This window comes from Staurois parvus, unplaced genomic scaffold (genome assembly GCF_062004578.1).
Source record: "Staurois parvus isolate SC_StPar_1 unplaced genomic scaffold, SC_StPar_1.0 ptg000205l, whole genome shotgun sequence".
In the NCBI taxonomy this organism is placed as follows: Eukaryota; Metazoa; Chordata; class Amphibia; order Anura; family Ranidae; genus Staurois; species Staurois parvus.
The window spans coordinates 2,451,064-2,469,624 of NW_028318001.1; the positions used below are offsets into that span (position 1 = coordinate 2,451,064).

At 38.3% G+C, this 18,561-nt stretch overlaps 1 protein-coding gene across 1 annotated transcript; it reads right to left on the reverse strand.

Annotated features, from left to right (window-relative positions):
* Positions 1 to 969: 969 nt before the first annotated feature.
* Positions 970 to 14,210, reverse strand: PPDPFL (pancreatic progenitor cell differentiation and proliferation factor like). The gene is made up of 5 exons (XM_089678407.1): positions 14,017 to 14,210; positions 13,600 to 13,712; positions 13,136 to 13,216; positions 8,840 to 8,939; positions 970 to 3,265 (listed from the first exon to the last, which is right to left on the reverse strand). Exons 2-5 carry the CDS (start codon positions 13,652 to 13,654, stop codon positions 3,262 to 3,264), a joined length of 240 nt encoding a protein of 79 aa, XP_089534533.1. The 5' UTR covers positions 13,655 to 13,712; positions 14,017 to 14,210; the 3' UTR covers positions 970 to 3,261.
* Positions 14,211 to 18,561: the final 4,351 nt, after the last annotated feature.

An 18,561-nucleotide genomic window follows, 5' to 3' on the forward strand; every position in this document is an offset into this window, starting at 1 on the left:
TCATACAGGCGGCTCTAAAGACACGTAGTTCAGGAGTCAGCAGACACAGTGTGCCTCCATAGCAGCTGTTTGCTATGGGGACACATGAAGAAGAGGAGGAACCAAGATTGCCAGCAGGGGACCCTAGAAGAGGAGGATCAGGGCCTCTCTGTGTAATACCATTGCACAGAGCAGGTGAGTATAACATGTTTGTTATTTTAATTTAAAAAATCCTAGACGTAACACTTTAACTCACGAATAACACTTTAACTCACGTTTAGTGAGTAAAGTAAAGTATGCATCCCATTATGATAGCCAAAGTGTGTATATATAAAGATATATATAAAACAGATATTTGTTACCTGAACCCCCACCCAATGTGAAGTGGACAATGAAGAGTTAATATACAATACATGAGGATGACACAGTAAGGTTTTAATGAGCACTTAGATGAGGTTGCATAGTAAAGGTTTATGTGTATTTAATGGGGCTTGCAAAGTAATAGAGTTAAAGGTTAGTTTACATTAAATAAAAAGTATCCAATAAACAGCTAATGTACAGTGACTGGACTGAGTGCACTAAATAAGAAATGTGGCGAGACTTAGGTTTTAACAGTAAAGCCTGTCTGCTTTTTTGCCCCCTTGCGAGGACATTTTCTTGTTTTTTATTGTTCTTTCACAGCTTCTGCTGTCTCCATGATTCCTGGATTACAAATGGTATTTTCAGAACTGTAAAATGTTGGGCATGGACCTCCTTGACACGACGAGGAACAAAACAATTAATATTCTTCTTTTTGAATTTTTAGTAAAGTTAAACATATTCTTTATAGTAACCTTTTGCATATAAACAAAATAAGTATGATATGGTGTTTTAAATTGTCGACGCTGTGGTATTACCTTCTGTATTACAGCTTATATTTATTTGTCCCATCTGTACATATCAAAACTAGAACATTACAACATAATGCCATAATAACTGAGAAGATGATAATTATCTGATAAAAAAAGTTTTTGTTTATTAGATTTCTGTACAAAGCATAAAAACATATAAAACAAGGACATTTAACAAGGTATCCATTAAAAATATGGACTTTTATATTTGGGCAAACACTCTTAAAGAATATGAACAATTTAGGGTTTGGATAATTGTAAATGGACTGTAAGTATTTAGTGAAAGGTAAGGTAAGTAAAAGTAAAAAAGTATAACCAAACCATTTGATGATATGAAGTCTAACATATTTAACTAAATGTTGTTGAAAATTTCCCTAAAACTGGAAGCTTTATATTGTCTAACTCAACCAAAACACCATCATGTTATATTTAAGGGTATCATTCAAGACTTGGCCACCATTTTATACACTTGAAAAATTAGTGTACCCAACCAAACAAAATGCTATTGCTTATTGGCATTTTAATGGAAAACCATTCTGCCATTTTTAGAGTTCAGTTTGGGATATCCTACCACTGCCCATTTCTTGGTATCTGACACTGTAATGGAAACTCATTCTGCCATTTTTAGAGTTCAGTACATAACATCTTTGGAATATCTTACCACTGCCCCTCTCTGGGTATCTGGAATTTTAATGGAAACTCATTCTGCCATTTTTAGAGTTCACTACATAGCATCTTTGAGAAATCCTACCACTGCCCATTTCTGGGTATCTGGCATGTTATTGGAAACCATTCTGCCATTTTTAGAGTTCAGTACATAGCATCTTTGGGATATCCTACCACTGTCCCTTTTTGGATATCTGTGTTTGCCCAATGTCTTCTCTGAATCTGGGTTAGTTAAAGCAGTATTAAACTGAAAATCAAACATTTATTATATTACAGCTGATCAATTCTTAGATGTGATGGCTGTATTAGTTTTCTTTTGTACTATTTTCTTTATTTTCATCTGGTGATCCAGACAGTACGTTTTTTTTATTTTTCAACAGAACAAGCTGTCCAGCAAATGTAGCATATAGGCCTAGTTCACATGGGGCGTATGCATCCATTCCCCATGTTAGGGTCGTGTATACCTACACAGGGATGCACATTTGTTCTGTGACCAGTGGGAGTAGAAGATGCTCCGACATCAGTGGATATAAACAATGCTCTATTATTGGTTTGAAAGAAAGAAATAGTTCCTGATCATTGGTTTGAATGGAAGGAATAGTGCCCCATTGTTGGTATCAATGGGAAGAATAGTGCCCCATCAAAGTTGTCAGTTGGTGGAATGGTGCCCCAAGTGCCAGATAAATGCAAGCCAAGAGCCACATCCGGACCCCTGGCCACATTTTGGAGACCACTGATTTAGAGTAATGTAAACTTATAATATGCTTTGAGATTTTGGTGCAGATAAGAAAGAACATTTCAAAGAAGAGATGACTAACCAAGACATTTCAATACAAATAGAAGGAAACATTTATATTAAGCTATATTGTGATAATTTGTTTAACCCACTCTAAACTTTTAGAAGAAAAGCTCTGCCTAAGTGGATTCACAAGAAACATGCTATTACCTTTCATCAGCCAGAAACGTATTTTCTAACTACCTCTCTGTTACTGGCTTCATCTTGATGCTAAATACATTATATCCTAATTTCTGAGTTAAGCCCAACCCACCCATCATCGCTCAGTTCACTAAGAGTGCTTTCAATGGCAGATAGAAGAAGAGGCTTTTCTAGCTATTAAAGTTAATGATGGACACTCTGCGCGGTTTTTGCTAATGCATGGGTTTGCTTTAAGACTGGATATATTATGCATATGCAGTGAATGTTGAAAAACCAGAAAATAAAACTAAACAAAAAAAATGTTCTTCTCATTTTCCCTTGTGAACAACAAAGAGCAAAGTATATAAGCAGAAGAAGAACGTTAAGTCTCAAAGTGGAAAAAAGAAACTGCTACATAGAACATATTCTGAAAGCTAGTACATTTGTTTTTGAGCTTACATAAAAGCATTGTTATTATTTAGTGCTGATTACAGCTGTGGGAAAATGGTTGATTATGAAAAATCCGAATCTCTTTGATATGCATATTTGATATGTTGTTCAGTCTGATTAAGCAGAAAAATAATAAAATATTTAGTGTGATTACACAGAGTGATTTAAATAAAAGGATCGGGTTGGCATATTTACGTGTGAGAAAATATAATTAATTATCTCTTCAGAATGTGGAGATGAATTTTGGACCGATAGTGTAGGTGGTAATATTTTCTTGATGTCTTTCACTGAGGGAACCATTAAATGTTCAAATTGTATTGTTCCATGGAATTGTCAGTCCACTTGTAGAGAGAAGAGCAATCAGCTGCCAAAGAAGAAGAGAGAATTTCTGTTAGTGTACAATATTGTGGTAAATACAGGCAAGCAAGGAGTATTTTATATACATGGAATTCTCTCTCTAATCACGAACAATGCAAAATATGAAACACAGCAATGATATTACAATTTTTTTCCCAGAACTTTATGATGGTACTTTGTTGATCAAGATCATTGGCAAGTGTATAGACTTCATTAAACCAGCGTGCGGCGATATTGCTGTTTGCTGAATCTGAACTGCAATCCCTTTCCCTGAACTAAGGGAAAATAGTGCCCACGCATTCGCAGTACGACGCCAACACTCAGTTATAGGATTCCCTTGCTACAGACCAACACAAAATGGCTCCCGCGGTTCCGCGCATGTGCACTTTTGCCGGTCTTCGGCAAGATGGCGCCAGACGTTCATTAGCGCTTTTTTTGAAAATGATAGAGTATATAAACAGCAGAATTAAGACGTCAGGCTGCAACTAGGCATACCCCTTTTGACAATGTACTTGTAGTACGAAACGCGTCAAGGAGGAGCCCATGCAAGCCATTGACGTCTATGCCGCCGGATCACGGAGTTCCGGCGGCCACCCTATGACACCAGCTGGTCAGTTCGCATTTTATGCAATTTGTCATTATATTGCTCCTGTTCACACTGCATTTCTGTACGTTTTTGGATTTTATCCTTTTTAACCATTACAATTAAAGCATTATTTGAAATACTACACTATGGGATTATCCCTACTCTTTGCTCTGCACCAAGCATTTTAAATCCCCCAGCGATCCCTGGTGAATTTCCCAGTGCCCGGGGGAGGTTGAATCATTACATACTGGCTTGTCTAAACATCCTGTCATCAAAGGAAGGCCACCCACCCCCAGGCTGCACCCAGAACCACCCTTGTGAAGGGACCTGTGACTGATCCACCATATTTGATACAATGCGCTTTTTATTAGCGCATCTGGTGAGTGCGCACTTTATATATTTATTGGCACACGCACCTGTGGACTATCTGCAAACTGGGATCTAATTATATCATCCAGAGATCCAGTGAGAAAATTTTATGACATCTTATGGTTTGAATGCATTTCACGTTTATGCATTTGGCATCAATAGTATTATCCAGAGTTGGACTTTTCACCTTTAATATTTCATATGGTCATTACGCACTTATCAGTATTGTGTGTGAATTGTACATGTAAATAACGCATCCATTTCATACTTACATTTGAATACATTTCATGTTTATGCATTTGGTATCAATAGTGATACTTAAAATTGGTTTCATCATCTTATGGTTTTATATGGTCATTTCATAATTATTACTATAGTTTTTAATTTATACGGTTAGAAGCGCACCCATCATATATGTGCGTTTTTCATGCAACCAGTCTGTTGTTTACATATTTACCCATTAATTTAGCGCTGCACTACCATTTTTTATCAGATATTTTGAGGGCATATGGTTTACCCTTTCAGTGTTTCAGCTGCTTCAGGATTTTTTAGCGCTCACTTTTATTCTATTTTGCTAAAGTGTATAGACTTGCAAGGTATTATTTCCAAGTTATATAATTTCTAAAAAGCATACTGAATGAATATTAAAATCAAAGTTAAAAATTAAATGTGTAAACCCTGACAACAAACTTCTGTTTTTTCTCCCTTTTTTCGGTGTGATAAATATACCATGTTGTTATAGCTCCTCCAGAAATCCAGTTAACTCACAACTTCCTCTGATAACTTTTTCAAGTTAACATTGTCCTCAGCTCTCTCTCTCTTCGGTCTACAGAACATCACCTCCTTAGTGTATGTGTAGCACCCTCCATCATAGGATGTTAAGTAAATTAAATTTTTGCGTGACTCCTTTATAGTCACTGGAACGGTGGTTGATTTCTTTCAGCTGCTCTATGTTCACAGGCTGCAGGTTTGACTCTTCCTTTCCCCTGCCTTCTGGAGGCTTCTAGACCATGGGGAGGGAAAACTCAAATATGTAGCTTACTATTTATTGAGTACCATCCAATCTGTGGGAGGGGTGACCCAATAGGTGTCTGGAAAGGCTAATAAATATTGTGAACTCCAGAGTAGTGGGGTCTTCCTAAAGAAGGGATTCCACTGGTTTGGGTGGAGGTTGGCTACTACCCCTCCTTCTTAAGAAAAGTCCTACCAGGTCCAGATGCTGTTCATTGAGGTTCAAGCTGTGGCACAGCTGGAGGGCCTAAATCTAAGGTTATCTTCAACACCCAAGGTGTTCATCTGAGGGATTCAGTCTGAAGAATCTCACTAGAAGGCACCTGGGGGAAGCTGAATGTGCACAGCTTTTCCATGACCTTGTGAGTATTGACTGTTCCACAAGATCCTAGTGACTATGTACTACTGGGATGTCTGTGCCAAGTAGTTCTTCTTTCATTGGGTCTCTACCTCCTCTGGCCTTTCCCTTAGTTACTCCTGAGGGGACTGTATTCTGAAGTGTAGCTGAAGATTTGCTTCTGAGGATCGAAACACAGGGAAGAGTGCCCTCTTATTTCACCTTATAGTCTGGAGTATCCCATATCCTGCACCCTCTCACATTGTTCAAGTTTCTAGCAATAAATCAGAAAAAATGCATAGACTGCTCCTTGTGTCAATGTGCTTGAACTGTGCTTTGTGTATACTGGCAGCCTCTGCATTAGTAAGGGAGAACTCTTATTATCATAATCATCAACCAGAGGCCAATATGGGGGTACTGCTACATGCGTTATGGAGATGAGAAGAGGATGAGGTGCTTTGTAGTCCTAACATGCTTTCTACTCTAGGGTGACAATGATTTTGCTGTAACTATGCACAATGCAGAATGTAATATTATACAAGACACCAACAGTCACAACAAAATACTTCTTGAGACATGTGCTGCCAACAGACAGTATCTGATGGGTTGGAAAATTTTTACTTATATTCTGTTGTTCTCAGAGGTAGGATTGCTATGCACTGCACTGCCTACTGAGTGTATCTGTTGGAAATGCACTGAACAGTAAAGCGTATAGAAGATGTGTATGCTGGGTGGAAAAGCCTCCTGAAATGAATCATCATGTTAAAGGAACAGTGATGTCACTCTTTACAAGAGAATTAGGTAACATTTAGTACTCTTTTAGTCCAAGCTGATTTCTCTGAAACGCTGAAATTGGTAGTGAACAATTAAAGTGGTTCTACAGGCTTAAGGTTTTTTACCTTCATGCATTCTACACATGAAAGTAAAAAAGCTTCTGTGTGCAGCATCCCCCCTAATACATAAGTCCCCTCTTGATCAAGCGATGTGCACTGGATTCTAGGCTATCCTGAGACTCCCTCTTCTCATTGGCTCCCACTGCTATCGATCACAGCCCAAGGGGGAAGGGCTGAGCCATGGCTCAGTGTGTGAATGGACACACGAGCAGCGGGTGCCCCCATAGCAAGCTTCTTGCTGGGGGGGGGGGCATCTCACAGGGAGGAGGGGCCAGGAGAGCCTGCACGGGACCCGAGAAGAGGAGGATCCAGGCTGCTCTGTGCAAAACCACTGCACACAGGAGGTAAGCATAGATATGTTTGTTATTATTTCTTTAAAAATATTAATCCTTTAGAATCATTTTAAGTACAAATACTGCTGAACTACAATTACTTGATGACTTAATGGAGACTGAGTTTACCTTTTAATATTTACAACTTCAATAAAATGTATCAAGTCAAGACTGTTCACTTTTCAGTGCAAATGTACATAAAAGAAAGTAAAGCTGTGTTCATTTTTAAGATCAGCTCTTGTGCAAGGGAGATAAAAACACAGCATGTTCGCCTGCAAATGATTGGATGATTGAAAGTGAATAAATAGTCTCTACATCTTTAGTAAATCAATCCACTGTGAGGTTGATTTACTAAAACTGGAGAGTGCAAAATCTGGTGCAACTCTTCAAAGAAACCAATCAGCTTCCAGGTTTTATTGTCAAAGCTTAATTGAACAAGCTGAAGTTAGAAGCTGATTGGCTACGATGCACAAATGCATGAGATTTTACATTTCCCAGTTTTAGTAAATCAACCCACAAATCTATATACCCTAGTAAAAATATCACATTGCTTTTATTTTCTGGTGGATTACTATTTTAGTACAATTGCTATTAATGTAGTGATGTAAATTACTTTTTCAAATATTGTTATGCTTCAATTATGTTAATTTTAAATTTGACATGAGAAAACATACTGCAATTTTCAGTTAAGAAAATGATGCACCATGACATCAAACCTTTCCTAAAAGAAATATGGAGGCTACCATTGCTAATTCCTTCAGAATGGTGCTTATGTAAACTGAATCATGTAATGTTTTGTTCATCTCAACACCCAATCAAGTTCACAAAATTTATAAAAATCAGGATTTTCCCTTGTACATGATTGAATGTTTAAAGAGAAGAGTTTATGCTAAGTGGAAATACTGTACTGCTTCTGTAAATAGGTCAGGATATCTCTTTTAGTAAATCAGTCCCTTTCAGTTCATTATTTTCTAAGCCACTGACCTGAAAACAAGTATACAGAACAGAAAAATTAAAACACGTCAGGATCTTTTAACTCCATACTTGATCAAAGTATTGAAGATAAAGGATCAGTATACAGTTCAACAACTAGTTTTTTTAGAAGAAAAGTTCAGCGTGACAGCATTTCAAATCCACAGAACGAGTGCCAGACTGTTGTCTTAAGAGCCGATAGTTATTTATTACTGTCAATCCCACTTGATCGGGGCTCAAGTGGAAACAATGTTTCCTAAAGGACTTCAATCTAAAGACAAGAAGGTGTTTTCCGTTAGTTATGATCAACTCTTCCATTGGATGTTAATCATGACTGACATTGAACACCCTTCCAATAGTCTTTAGATTCTATTGAAAGCATTGTCATTTTCACTTGAGCCCTGAGGAAGGGAGATTTTTTGCCCCAAAATGCATTAACCACCTTTTTATCTCCTTGCTATCACATTGTTATTCAAACCACAATAAATGATTATAGACTTTTAAGACAACCTTCTGGCCCACATTGTGTCAATTTTATTTCGGTTTCTCAATTTGGGAGGTCATTGCTCCTTTTGAGGACCTCCTCTTTGTGGTAGAGCTGCCGAGGTCTAGTTATCTAGCTGAACCAATGCCTACAAATTTGATAGACACTAAGATCCAGAGCCTTATTTCTTCTTATTTTGGAGCAAGCAGCAATGACAGCCTAAATCACTTTCCCAAGAAAGGTTTCTTTAACAACATCCTTTCATTCCTTTTAGCTAAGCTCAATTTACCATCGAAAAGATCTAATTAAAAACAGTGTAAAATGGATTTGCATGCTTTCACTGCAATAAGTTGTTGTATAGAGAAGACATGTTATTATCAAGCTTATAATATAAATCAGTAAATAGCTGATGGGTTTTCTGATAATGTGTGATACAAATCACACATCACTTCATTATTAACAGAACAAACAACAGAAACATAGACAATCAGGTACAGAGTTTAACGGATAATTGTGGTTGCACTGCATATTTATTATGTTCCCTACAGGAATACTCACTTTACAACTAAACTCGAATAATGATCTGTTCAGTCTCACCTCTCATTAGATATCTTTATTCTTAGTGAAGACACAGGAACTTGCTCACAGTGAAAAAAGTTTTTCAGCCACCAGCATTTTTCTACCATTTCTGGCAAGCCTGTAAAAAAGTTGCAAGCTAAATGAGTGTAAGCAATGCTTCTATTTGAATACATTCATTCCGCCTAGGTCTGGCTGTGTTTGGGAGACATGCCAGTCAATGGGTCAGGTTCTGTTACATGATTCAATTCCCTTGGCCAACAAGCTGCCTTACAAGTTAGCTTCGACTAAATGAATTACTTGAATGGCTTTAGAAATTAAATAAATTAACATTTGTTTGCCTTTTTCCTTGCTGTATCTTTCAATGTATGCTTCATAAAGTAGTTTCTTAAAAATGTCAGTCTTCAAAGAGTGTGTAGCAACCCAAAGAAACAATCATATTCCATTTATCAATTTAAAGTGCTCAGAACGATGACATATGCTTTCTGATAGATTATTTGTTACTGTGCCTTGTACATACAGTAATAGTCTGCATTATTAAAAAAAAGTCAGGTTAGTAAAACAAAAAGTGCTGAAGCCAATGAATGAGCAAGACAGCCAGGAACAGAACAAGGTTAGCATTGACAGCTTTCTGTTTTTGGCTTCTTTCAGATGGGCATTGACACTCATTTTGCACAGATCTGAATGCAGGCTGGAGCGGGTGCACAGATCCAAATGCAGGAAGCTCCATGTCAAAATCTGACATGCATATAGGAGCGGGTGCACATATCTGAATGCAGGCAGGAGCGGGTGCACAGATCTGAATGCAGGCAGGAGCGGGTGCGCAGATCTGAATGCAGGCAGGAGCGGGTGCACAGATCTGAATGCAGGCAGGAGCGGGTGCGCAGATCTGAATGCAGGCAGGAGCGGGTGCACAGATCTGAATGCAGGCAGGAACGGCTGCACAGATCCAAATGCAGGCAGCCCCATGTCAAAATTTGACATGCATGCAGGAGCGGGTGCACAGATCAAATTGCATGCAGGAGCATGTGCACAAATCCAAACGCACATGCCAAATTTTGACAAAAAATGTTGCTGTGTCCTATTGTTTTTGTGCAGTGCTGCATCTGCATCCACCTCTGAAAGTTGCTTGCACACAACTATAGGTTCACACCTATGCTGGCTGCATTTAAGGTGTTTCTGCATTGCGTTTTTGCACTTGCATTTTTGATGCGTTTTTGAAGAGTTTTGATTATTTTTTCATTTTTTTTTCTTGTTACTAGGCAGATTTTAAATGCAAAACGCATGAAAAATGCATCAAAAACATGGTAAAGATGCATCAAAAATGCAAGTGCAAAAACGCAATACATGCTTTTTTGCAGTGTTCCTATTGAAGTCTATAAAACCAAAAATGCAACGTTTTGCGTTCAAAAAAGTCCCTGACCCTGTCCAAAAAATGCACCAGGTGAAAACGCAGAGATGTGAACCTGTCCCATAGGAAATCAAGTTAAATGGACTGTACTGTGTTTCTGCAAGATGCGGCAGAAAAGTCTTAGGTGTAAACCTAAGGTCAAGGAACCTGCTGAAGCCACTGAATAAGCAGGGCAGTCCAGAAACTAACATTTTAGGAGAGGTTAGCAGTAGCAGCCCTCATTTTTCTATCTGGTTCACTTTAAAGTTGAACTCTGGGTATGTAGCTATATGCACACGTGAAATACATATGTTTTACTGCCCCCTTTCATTGGACAGTGACTGAGCTGATTTGCATGGGATGACAGGAAACAAATAATAATTAAAATTTGAGACCCATCTACTAATTATATGTAAAAACACATTTGATGGAAAAAAAACGAATTATCAGCTATTTTTTAATTTTCATCTGGAATGCAGTTTTAAAAAAGGTACAAGTTTCTCAGTACAAAATGTTATTCTAATTCAGAGATAGCATTTACAGTATAAAATAGAGGATTTGACTTATCGATGTGCATTTGCATCAATGAATAATAACACTATTATAGTCACTAAAAAATACTCAAAAGAACAATCCTAACAGTTCACCTGTGTTTACTGCTAATAATTGTATACATGGAGGTTTATTTATTCATTTGTGTAAAGAGTAATAGTCATGTGCAAAACAACCAATAAGGTTTCAATCAAATCATTGAATCATGAGTTCTAAATGGAGATTGTGGGTAATGAGCATTTCCATTTTGTTTTATTGAGTAAGCCACATAGATTGGAGATATTTTTGTCATGGTCTACTGATGTAATCAGGAAAGGCAAAGTATTCAAGTTTGGCTTTATTTTGTGAGCAGAGATGAATAAGTAGCAGCCAAAACTTTCCAACAAGCTGGATCTCTCACAACACTCCCAATGTCTGCCAGTATAATAGCTTGAGCTCCATAAATGGACACATTGCTACACAGCTGTGCTGAAAATATGTCAACTATGACAACCTCATATATGTCTAACTCATTTTCTGAGCAGCTGTGCGATATATCAAAAGAGGTAATGCTCTTTTCACAGACATTGAAAGGGGTCATTCTGTACAATCTTGACATCTGTTTACTCCCCCCCCCCTTCCCGACTTTAGGAACAGAAAATATGTACTGAGCTATGCATTCACTACCCAACCTCTTTCTTAAAGTGGTAGTAAAGTCTTTTGTTTATGTTTACCTACAGGTAAGCATTTAACCGCTTTCCCGCCACCCTATAGCAGAAATACTGCTACAGGACAGCAGGGGTGCGCAAAGTGATTTTGCGAGCCACACCCGCGTCCTACCCTTGCCTCTATTTGTGGCCTCGGCTGTCATTCACCAGGTCCTGGCCAGTGATTACTCGTCGGCACCTGGTGATCACAGAGTATTCCCAACAGGGGGAAAGATCTGTAAACAATACAGTTATCTCCCCTGTAAGCTCCTGCACACTGCTTTATATGTCTCTGCATAGCACAGCCATCCAAAGCAGTGTGCTTACAGTTGAAAGCACAGACACAGCTTCCTGTGAAACAGAACACAGTTAACCCTTTTTACCATTTGACGTATTTTCTAAGCTAGACAAATGGGCTATCTTCCCCACTGGCTGAGGATGCCAGGGAGAAGCTAAAACCAGGGGCGGACTGACCATTGCCCGAGGGCCCAGGGTCAGTAGGGGGCCCCATGAGATGCCCCTGGTACCTTTTTCATAGGCTTTTTTGAGTTTGGGCAAGGACACAGGGGCCCCATGATCCCCTATTGCCCAGGGGCCCCATGAGTTGTCAGTCCACCCCTGGCTAAAACACTTCATCTGCATGCTTGCTCCAGATCTGATCTTTAGAAACCCACTGGGCTACTCAGACGTTCTTAACTGCATACATGATTAAAGTATTGAAGCCAGAGGCTCAGAATGATGACCAGGCAATTAGTATTTTTAGGAGAGGTTAGGAACCTTAGCCTCCATATACTCTTAGTACAGTTTTTTTTAATTATATATGTGACATATATTTACAATATATTGGCCTATGCTAATATATTTTAACATGAATTCTAAAAAAATGTAAATTTAAATTTATATTTTCTAAAGGCATATATTAAAAAATATATATTTTTAAAATATATTCATTTTTTTGACATATAAAAAAGTAATTTTAACATATATTTGTACATATATTTGTAAATGCATTACAAAAATGTAGAATAAATGTATTTTCAAAGACATATATTTGAAAATGTATTTTTAGAAATATTTTTCAAATATTTTGAATTATATTTTTTTATGGCCAAAATTGTAGTATTTCAAATATATGTCAATAAATTTGGGAAGAATATTTTTCAAATATATTTAAAATATTTCTTCCATGTGGGTAAACTCTGGCTTAAAAATATATTTTCTGTTCAAGTATGTATTGTTAACTCAAAAACGTATCTTCTATTGCTCTCAGCTTTTTCCAAATCTCCAAATTCCATTTTTGTCTGGTCATCAGGCTTCCTGTTAGAGGGTGGCTACATTCATTCTCTATGGTCCCACTGTAAGTCAAAGCATAGCCACCTTCTCTTTCTCACTCCCAGGATGGACTAGGGACTACGAACTATGGGATTGTATTGTGCATAGAACAGTGCACATCAGTGCAGCTAAAGTATACTGATTGTTTCAAACAAATGGAAGTGAGGGTGGAAAAGGAGAAGTTGGGAGCTCATAGAAGATGTTACAAGGAGGCAGAAAAAAAGAAAGTAAGAAGAAATGGTTTAATGAAAAATACAATAAAAGGACATTAAGTAGTTGGGGAGTATGGACTATTTCTATAAAATAAGGATAAAATAAGTGCAAATCATATGAAACCAGTTAAGATAATAGGCATACCTGAATATGGTTTTTCTGGTTCTACCGGGAGTCCAGAGTCAGAATTGTTAGAACACACACTAGACTCAGAATTCAGCCGTACTGTAAACAAAAAAAAATTAAAATAAATAAATAATAAAAAAATAAGTAAATAAATGAATAATAATAATTTTATATATATATATATATATATATATATATATATATATAATAAGCCCTTTGCTGTGAGGAACCAGTTAGGCAAAACACACAGTGCGACAGCCCATTGCAACCAATCAGCATCACCCTCCATTGTTCTGAATGCTCTATACTGATGGAAGAAACAGCGTGTTTGCTATGGGTGACTGCACATCACTGCTCTTTGAATCGAGCCTGATTACCTCTGCACTAAGCCTGATTATGCATAGAGGTGCCTAGAAGTGCACAGAAGTTTTAGATTTCTTTTTGAAAAACTTTAAAAAAGCATCTATCTTTGAGATGCTTACCTCTGTAAAACTGATTCTTTGCTAAGAGGCAGCCAGCTGATGGAACAGATGCCATAGTCCCAATTCAGACAACACAAGTATCAAGAGTAGTACAAAATGCAGCTAAACTGTACCTGAGAGACAAAAAAAAAGTACAGAAACAATTATATTTAATTACAAAACAGCACAAGTCAGAACAGACAGCACTTTCAAATCTGAAACTCAAAAAGAAAAGTGACATTGCTGGGCTCATATGCGCTGTACGAAGCGCAGATGGTTTGGGGCCGTTTGAGGCATTTAAACCGCATTTTCAAAAAATATCTTGCAAATTAGCTCAACAAATTCTTACATTAAGAAACAGAAGCAATTTGGATGATATAAAAAATGCAGATGACTTGTTAAACAATGTATACATTTATTTATGAGTCTGTACTTTACCTTCTGTACTGTGCTCTCTGATGAGTGTTAAATGGGATTTATGTTCCATAAGAGATAAAAGCCTGTTAAGCATCTAACAATCTGCTTGCAATATTTAAAATTGTCCCGTCTAGCAGGTAGGTCTAGGTCTTGAGTAAGAGGACTCCAAAGCCTTTTTTCTCAGTGATTTCTTGGGGAAGGTTTATATAGCGGATGCCTGCAGCAGTCCGTGATGTGTCATTTGAGCTCTCATAAATATTGCCAGGTTGTAGGAGGGTTTATAGAACACAGTGTTCAAAAGACAGTTCATTCTGACATCTGCTGTAACTCAATGCAAAGAACAGAGCAGGACATGTTCACAAAGAAAACATTTGCTATATTAAATGAAAATCACTAATGAACAATATAATGCCTTATGCATAATAGCAGAAAAAAAAAAAAATCTAATTTCGACTAAAAAAAAAACCAGGTTTATAATTGTACAATTATTGTAACTGTGATTTGACAAATGCTCACACAGTTTATGAACTTTTAGTTTAGAAATGTGGCTTTCAGAATATCCAAAATAACAATTGCTACAAAACAAACAAGTCATTTGTTCTTTAAAGTGGTAGTAAAGTAACTTCTTTGATTTTTACCGATAGGTAATCTATAATAAGGCTTACCTATAGGGACAGTAAATGTCTCCTAAACTTGCACTGTTTAGGGGATAATTACTTTTGCGGCAGCCGGTGGTGTTTCTGGAGCATGCGTTCTGAAGGAACAACATACCCGTACCGTTCCTTCAGAGATCTTTGCAGTGGCCGCAGATTATGACTAAGGGCCGGTTCACACCATAGAAGCTCAGTCCAGATGCATTCCAGATGCATTTCTGCATGTGCGTTTTTTATGCTTTCAGGTTAATTTTTCCCCTCTCTTTTGATTCAATTTAAATAAAGACATGTGTGTTCCCATGCATTTTTGGTGCATTCCAGTGCGTTGCAGTGCGTTCCAGTGCATTTTACTACTTGCAGTACAGCTCTGTGTAGGAAAAATGCACCCTATGTGTGGTGGGCAATCTGGTGCTAAGAGACACTGGTTGGGGGGGCACTAACTAACTAACTGACGTCAGTAGTGACACTAATACAGTGATAATACTGTACACTGTACTAATGACACTGGCTGGGAAGGGGTTAACATTAAGGGGAAATCAAGAGGTTAACTGTGAGCCTAACAAGTGTAATGTGTGTAATGGGAGCTGCTTTTCAGGAAGAACAAACTGAGTTCTGTGTAGTTTGTAGACTGTGCTGTGATTGGCCACAGCTGATCAGCAGTTTTCAGCTAAAACCATTGGCTGAAACCTGATGACAAACTCATGCTGTGTCCAATCACAGCAGGGGTCAGCAGGGGGCATGCGCATGAGCGCTTGAAAACCAGGATGTTTATTGTGAATTTGTGATGTACAGGTACATTATGGTGCCTGGCTTTGCCGCCTGCTCACAGTAAATATACTGTGAGCGGGCAGCAAGCTGCTAATGCACCATTCACAGCATTTGCCATTGCAATTTGGCATTTAAAAATGTCTCTATCAATTGATGCCATGTCCAGACAAGAATGTAACAGAGTTTACACTATGGTACCTCTTTACAGAAGCAAAGTTCTTTAATTTTTAGTTGGAGCATACAGATATTTAGCTTAATGTTTTTTAAATATTATTTTAATGAAATTAAAAGTAAAACCGGTGATGGAAATATTGAAACAAAAATTATTACAAACCAGACATAAGCAACAGTAACATAAAAGGGTTTGAAAAGTGAAAAAAGGTGAAGTCCATCTGATCTTAAGTTCAGTGCAGAGTTTAGATCACTCAAAGTGCAGGATCTGATGAGCAAGAATCATTGGTCCTGGTAATGTGACTCAGATTTCTTAGCAGTTAACTATAGCTAAGAGCTACCAAATACAACAGTTTTTCTTGTCCATGGAAATAGAGTTACATCATTAGCTGTACCCATTCAAAGGGTTCAAAAGGTTTGGTGATATTTTACAGAGTTTTTTTTACTACAGTATGTTCAGCAGGCACACCCTTAATTCCAACTATCCTAAATGCATCTACATTTCCATATGATAAGGTTTCATAATCTTAAACCAATGTATAATGCGAGAGAATTACATATTCATTTGTTAGAGACCAAACATGATATAGGTCTTATGCGTATTTCTCTTAAGAGGTATAATGTGTCTTATTAGCCTTCTGGAGCTTGTAAATTAGATAAACTGGTATCTTTTCATTTATTTATGTAACACCAGTTCATCCAGTTCAACCTATGTGGGTGTGTGTGTGCTCATGTCAAAAATCATATACCATATCCCTGTTTTTGTGTTCGCTAAGATGCCCATCTAAGAGTTTTTTTGAAACTATCAATACATCCCACTGACATCACCAATTGTGGAAATGAGTTCCACATCCTTTCCGCTCTGACAATTAAAAAAACCCTATGCAGTTTAAGGTTAAACCTCTTATCCTCCAATTTCATTAGGTGGTCTCTTGTCTTCTTATATTCCTTGAGACTAAATAGTTTATTCCCTATGCTAGAATCACCACTGATGTATTTGTATATCGCTATCATATCGCCGCTCAAGAGTCTCTTCTATAGGGAGAATAAGTTTAACCACCTCCCGCCCACCATATAGTAATATGACGGACGCAAGGTGGTTCTCTCGTTCTGGGGGGACGTCATATGCTCTTTCCGATCAACGGAGAGAGCCGAAGATGTCGGTTCGGTCATGTGATCAGCTGTGTCCAATCACAGCTGATCACATGTAAACAGGAAAATGCCGGTTATCGGCATTTCTCTCCTCTCGAGCTGTCAGGCTGACAGCTCCAGAGAAGAGCCAGTAATCGGCATTCCGCGAAGGTGACATGTACACTGATCATCAGAGCACTGATGATCAGTGTGCCCTGATGATCAGTGTAGCCCCAGCAGTGCCACCTGTCAGTGTCCATCAGTGCCAGTTGTCAGTGCTTATCAGTGCCACGTGCCAGTGCCCATCAGTGCCACATCAGTGCCACATATCAGTGCCTACCAGTGCACATCAATGTCACATATCAGTGCCCATCTGAGCTGCCTTTCAGTGCCAGTCAGTGCCACCTATGAATGCCAATCAGTGCCACCTCTCAGTGCTTCCAATCAGTGCCACCTATCAGTGCCAGTCAGTGTCGCCTATCAGTGCCGCCTATCAGTGCCAGTCAGTACCGCCTATCAGTGCCATATATCAGTGCTGCCTTTCAGTGCCCATCAGTGATGCCTGTCAATGCCCATCAGTGCCACCTACCAGTGCCTCATCAGTGCCCATCAGTGCCACCTATCAGTGTCCATTAGTGCAGCCTATCAGTGCACATCACTGCAGCCTCTTTAGCGCACATCAGTGAAGGAGAAAAATCACTTATTTACAAAATTTTATAACAAAAACTAACTTTTTTTTCTAAATTTTCAGTGGTTTTTGGTTTGTTTAAGAAAAAAAAACCCAGAGTTGATTAAATACCATCAAAATAAAGCTCTATCTGTCACACAAAAATGATAAAAATGTCATATGGGTACAGTGTTGCATGACTGCGCAATTGTCATTCAAAGTGCAACAGTGCTGAAAGCTGGAAATTGGCCTGGGCAGGAAGGGGGTATAAGTGCCCTGTAGGCTTGTGGTTAATGTTTAAAGTCTTTCCTTGTAACTGAGGTCTTCCAGCCCCCTTATTAACTTTGCTGCTATTCTATGGACTCTCTCCAGCTCAAGCACATCCTTGCTGAGGACTAGTGACCAGAACTGGATGGCATACTCCAGATGTGGCCGGACCAGAGTTTTATAAAGTGGCAGGATTATCATTTTATCTCTGGAGTAAATACCCTTTTTATGCATGCTAATATTCTGCTAGATTTGCTTGCTGCAGCTTGGCATTGCATGACATTGCTGAGCCTGTCATCTAATAGGACCCCCAAATCCTTTTCCATCAAGGATTTCCCCAGAGGTTTTCCCCCCTAGCATGTAACTTGCATTCATATTTTTAGACCTCAAGTGCATTATTTTACATTTTTCAACATTAAACCTCATTTGCCATGTATTTGCCCACTTCTTTATTTTATTGAGGTCTTGTAAAGTTTCTATATCCTGCTGTGATGTTGTTGCCCTACTTAGCTTTGTATCATCAGCAAACACTGAGATTGAGCTATTTATACCAACATTTATATAATTTATGTAAAAATTAAAAAGATTCGGACAGAGCCCTGGGGTACCCCACTTACCACTCCAGACCAATTTGTAAACACGGTATTAATAACCACCCTTTGGATGCACCCCTGTAACCAGTTTTCTATCTATGTACAAACCCTCTGGTCCATGCCTATGGTCAAGTGCCTATAGGGAACTGTATCAAATGCTTTTGCAAAATCCAGGCACACCTCATCCACTGCCCTTCCTTTATCTAGATTATTTAGATTGCAGCTCACTTCCTCATAGAATGTTAACAGGTTGGTTTTGCAAGAACAATTTTTTGTAAAGCCATGCTGATTACTACTAATGATACTGTTTTCTTCG

Bases quoted from the DNA above. Each gene is read 5' to 3' on its own strand.
- PPDPFL (XM_089678407.1), bottom strand. From the start codon at position 13,654: ATGGCATCTGTTCCATCAGCTGGCTGCCTCTTAGCAAAGAATCAGTTT. The intron at 13,217-13,599 runs GTAAGCATCTCA...TTTTGTTTACAG, and splicing joins AAAGAATCAGTTTTACAGAG to TACGGCTGAATTCTGAGTCT. The intron at 8,940-13,135 runs GTATGCCTATTA...ACTTTTTTACAG, and splicing joins ACCAGAAAAACCATATTCAG to GCTTGCCAGAAATGGTAGAA.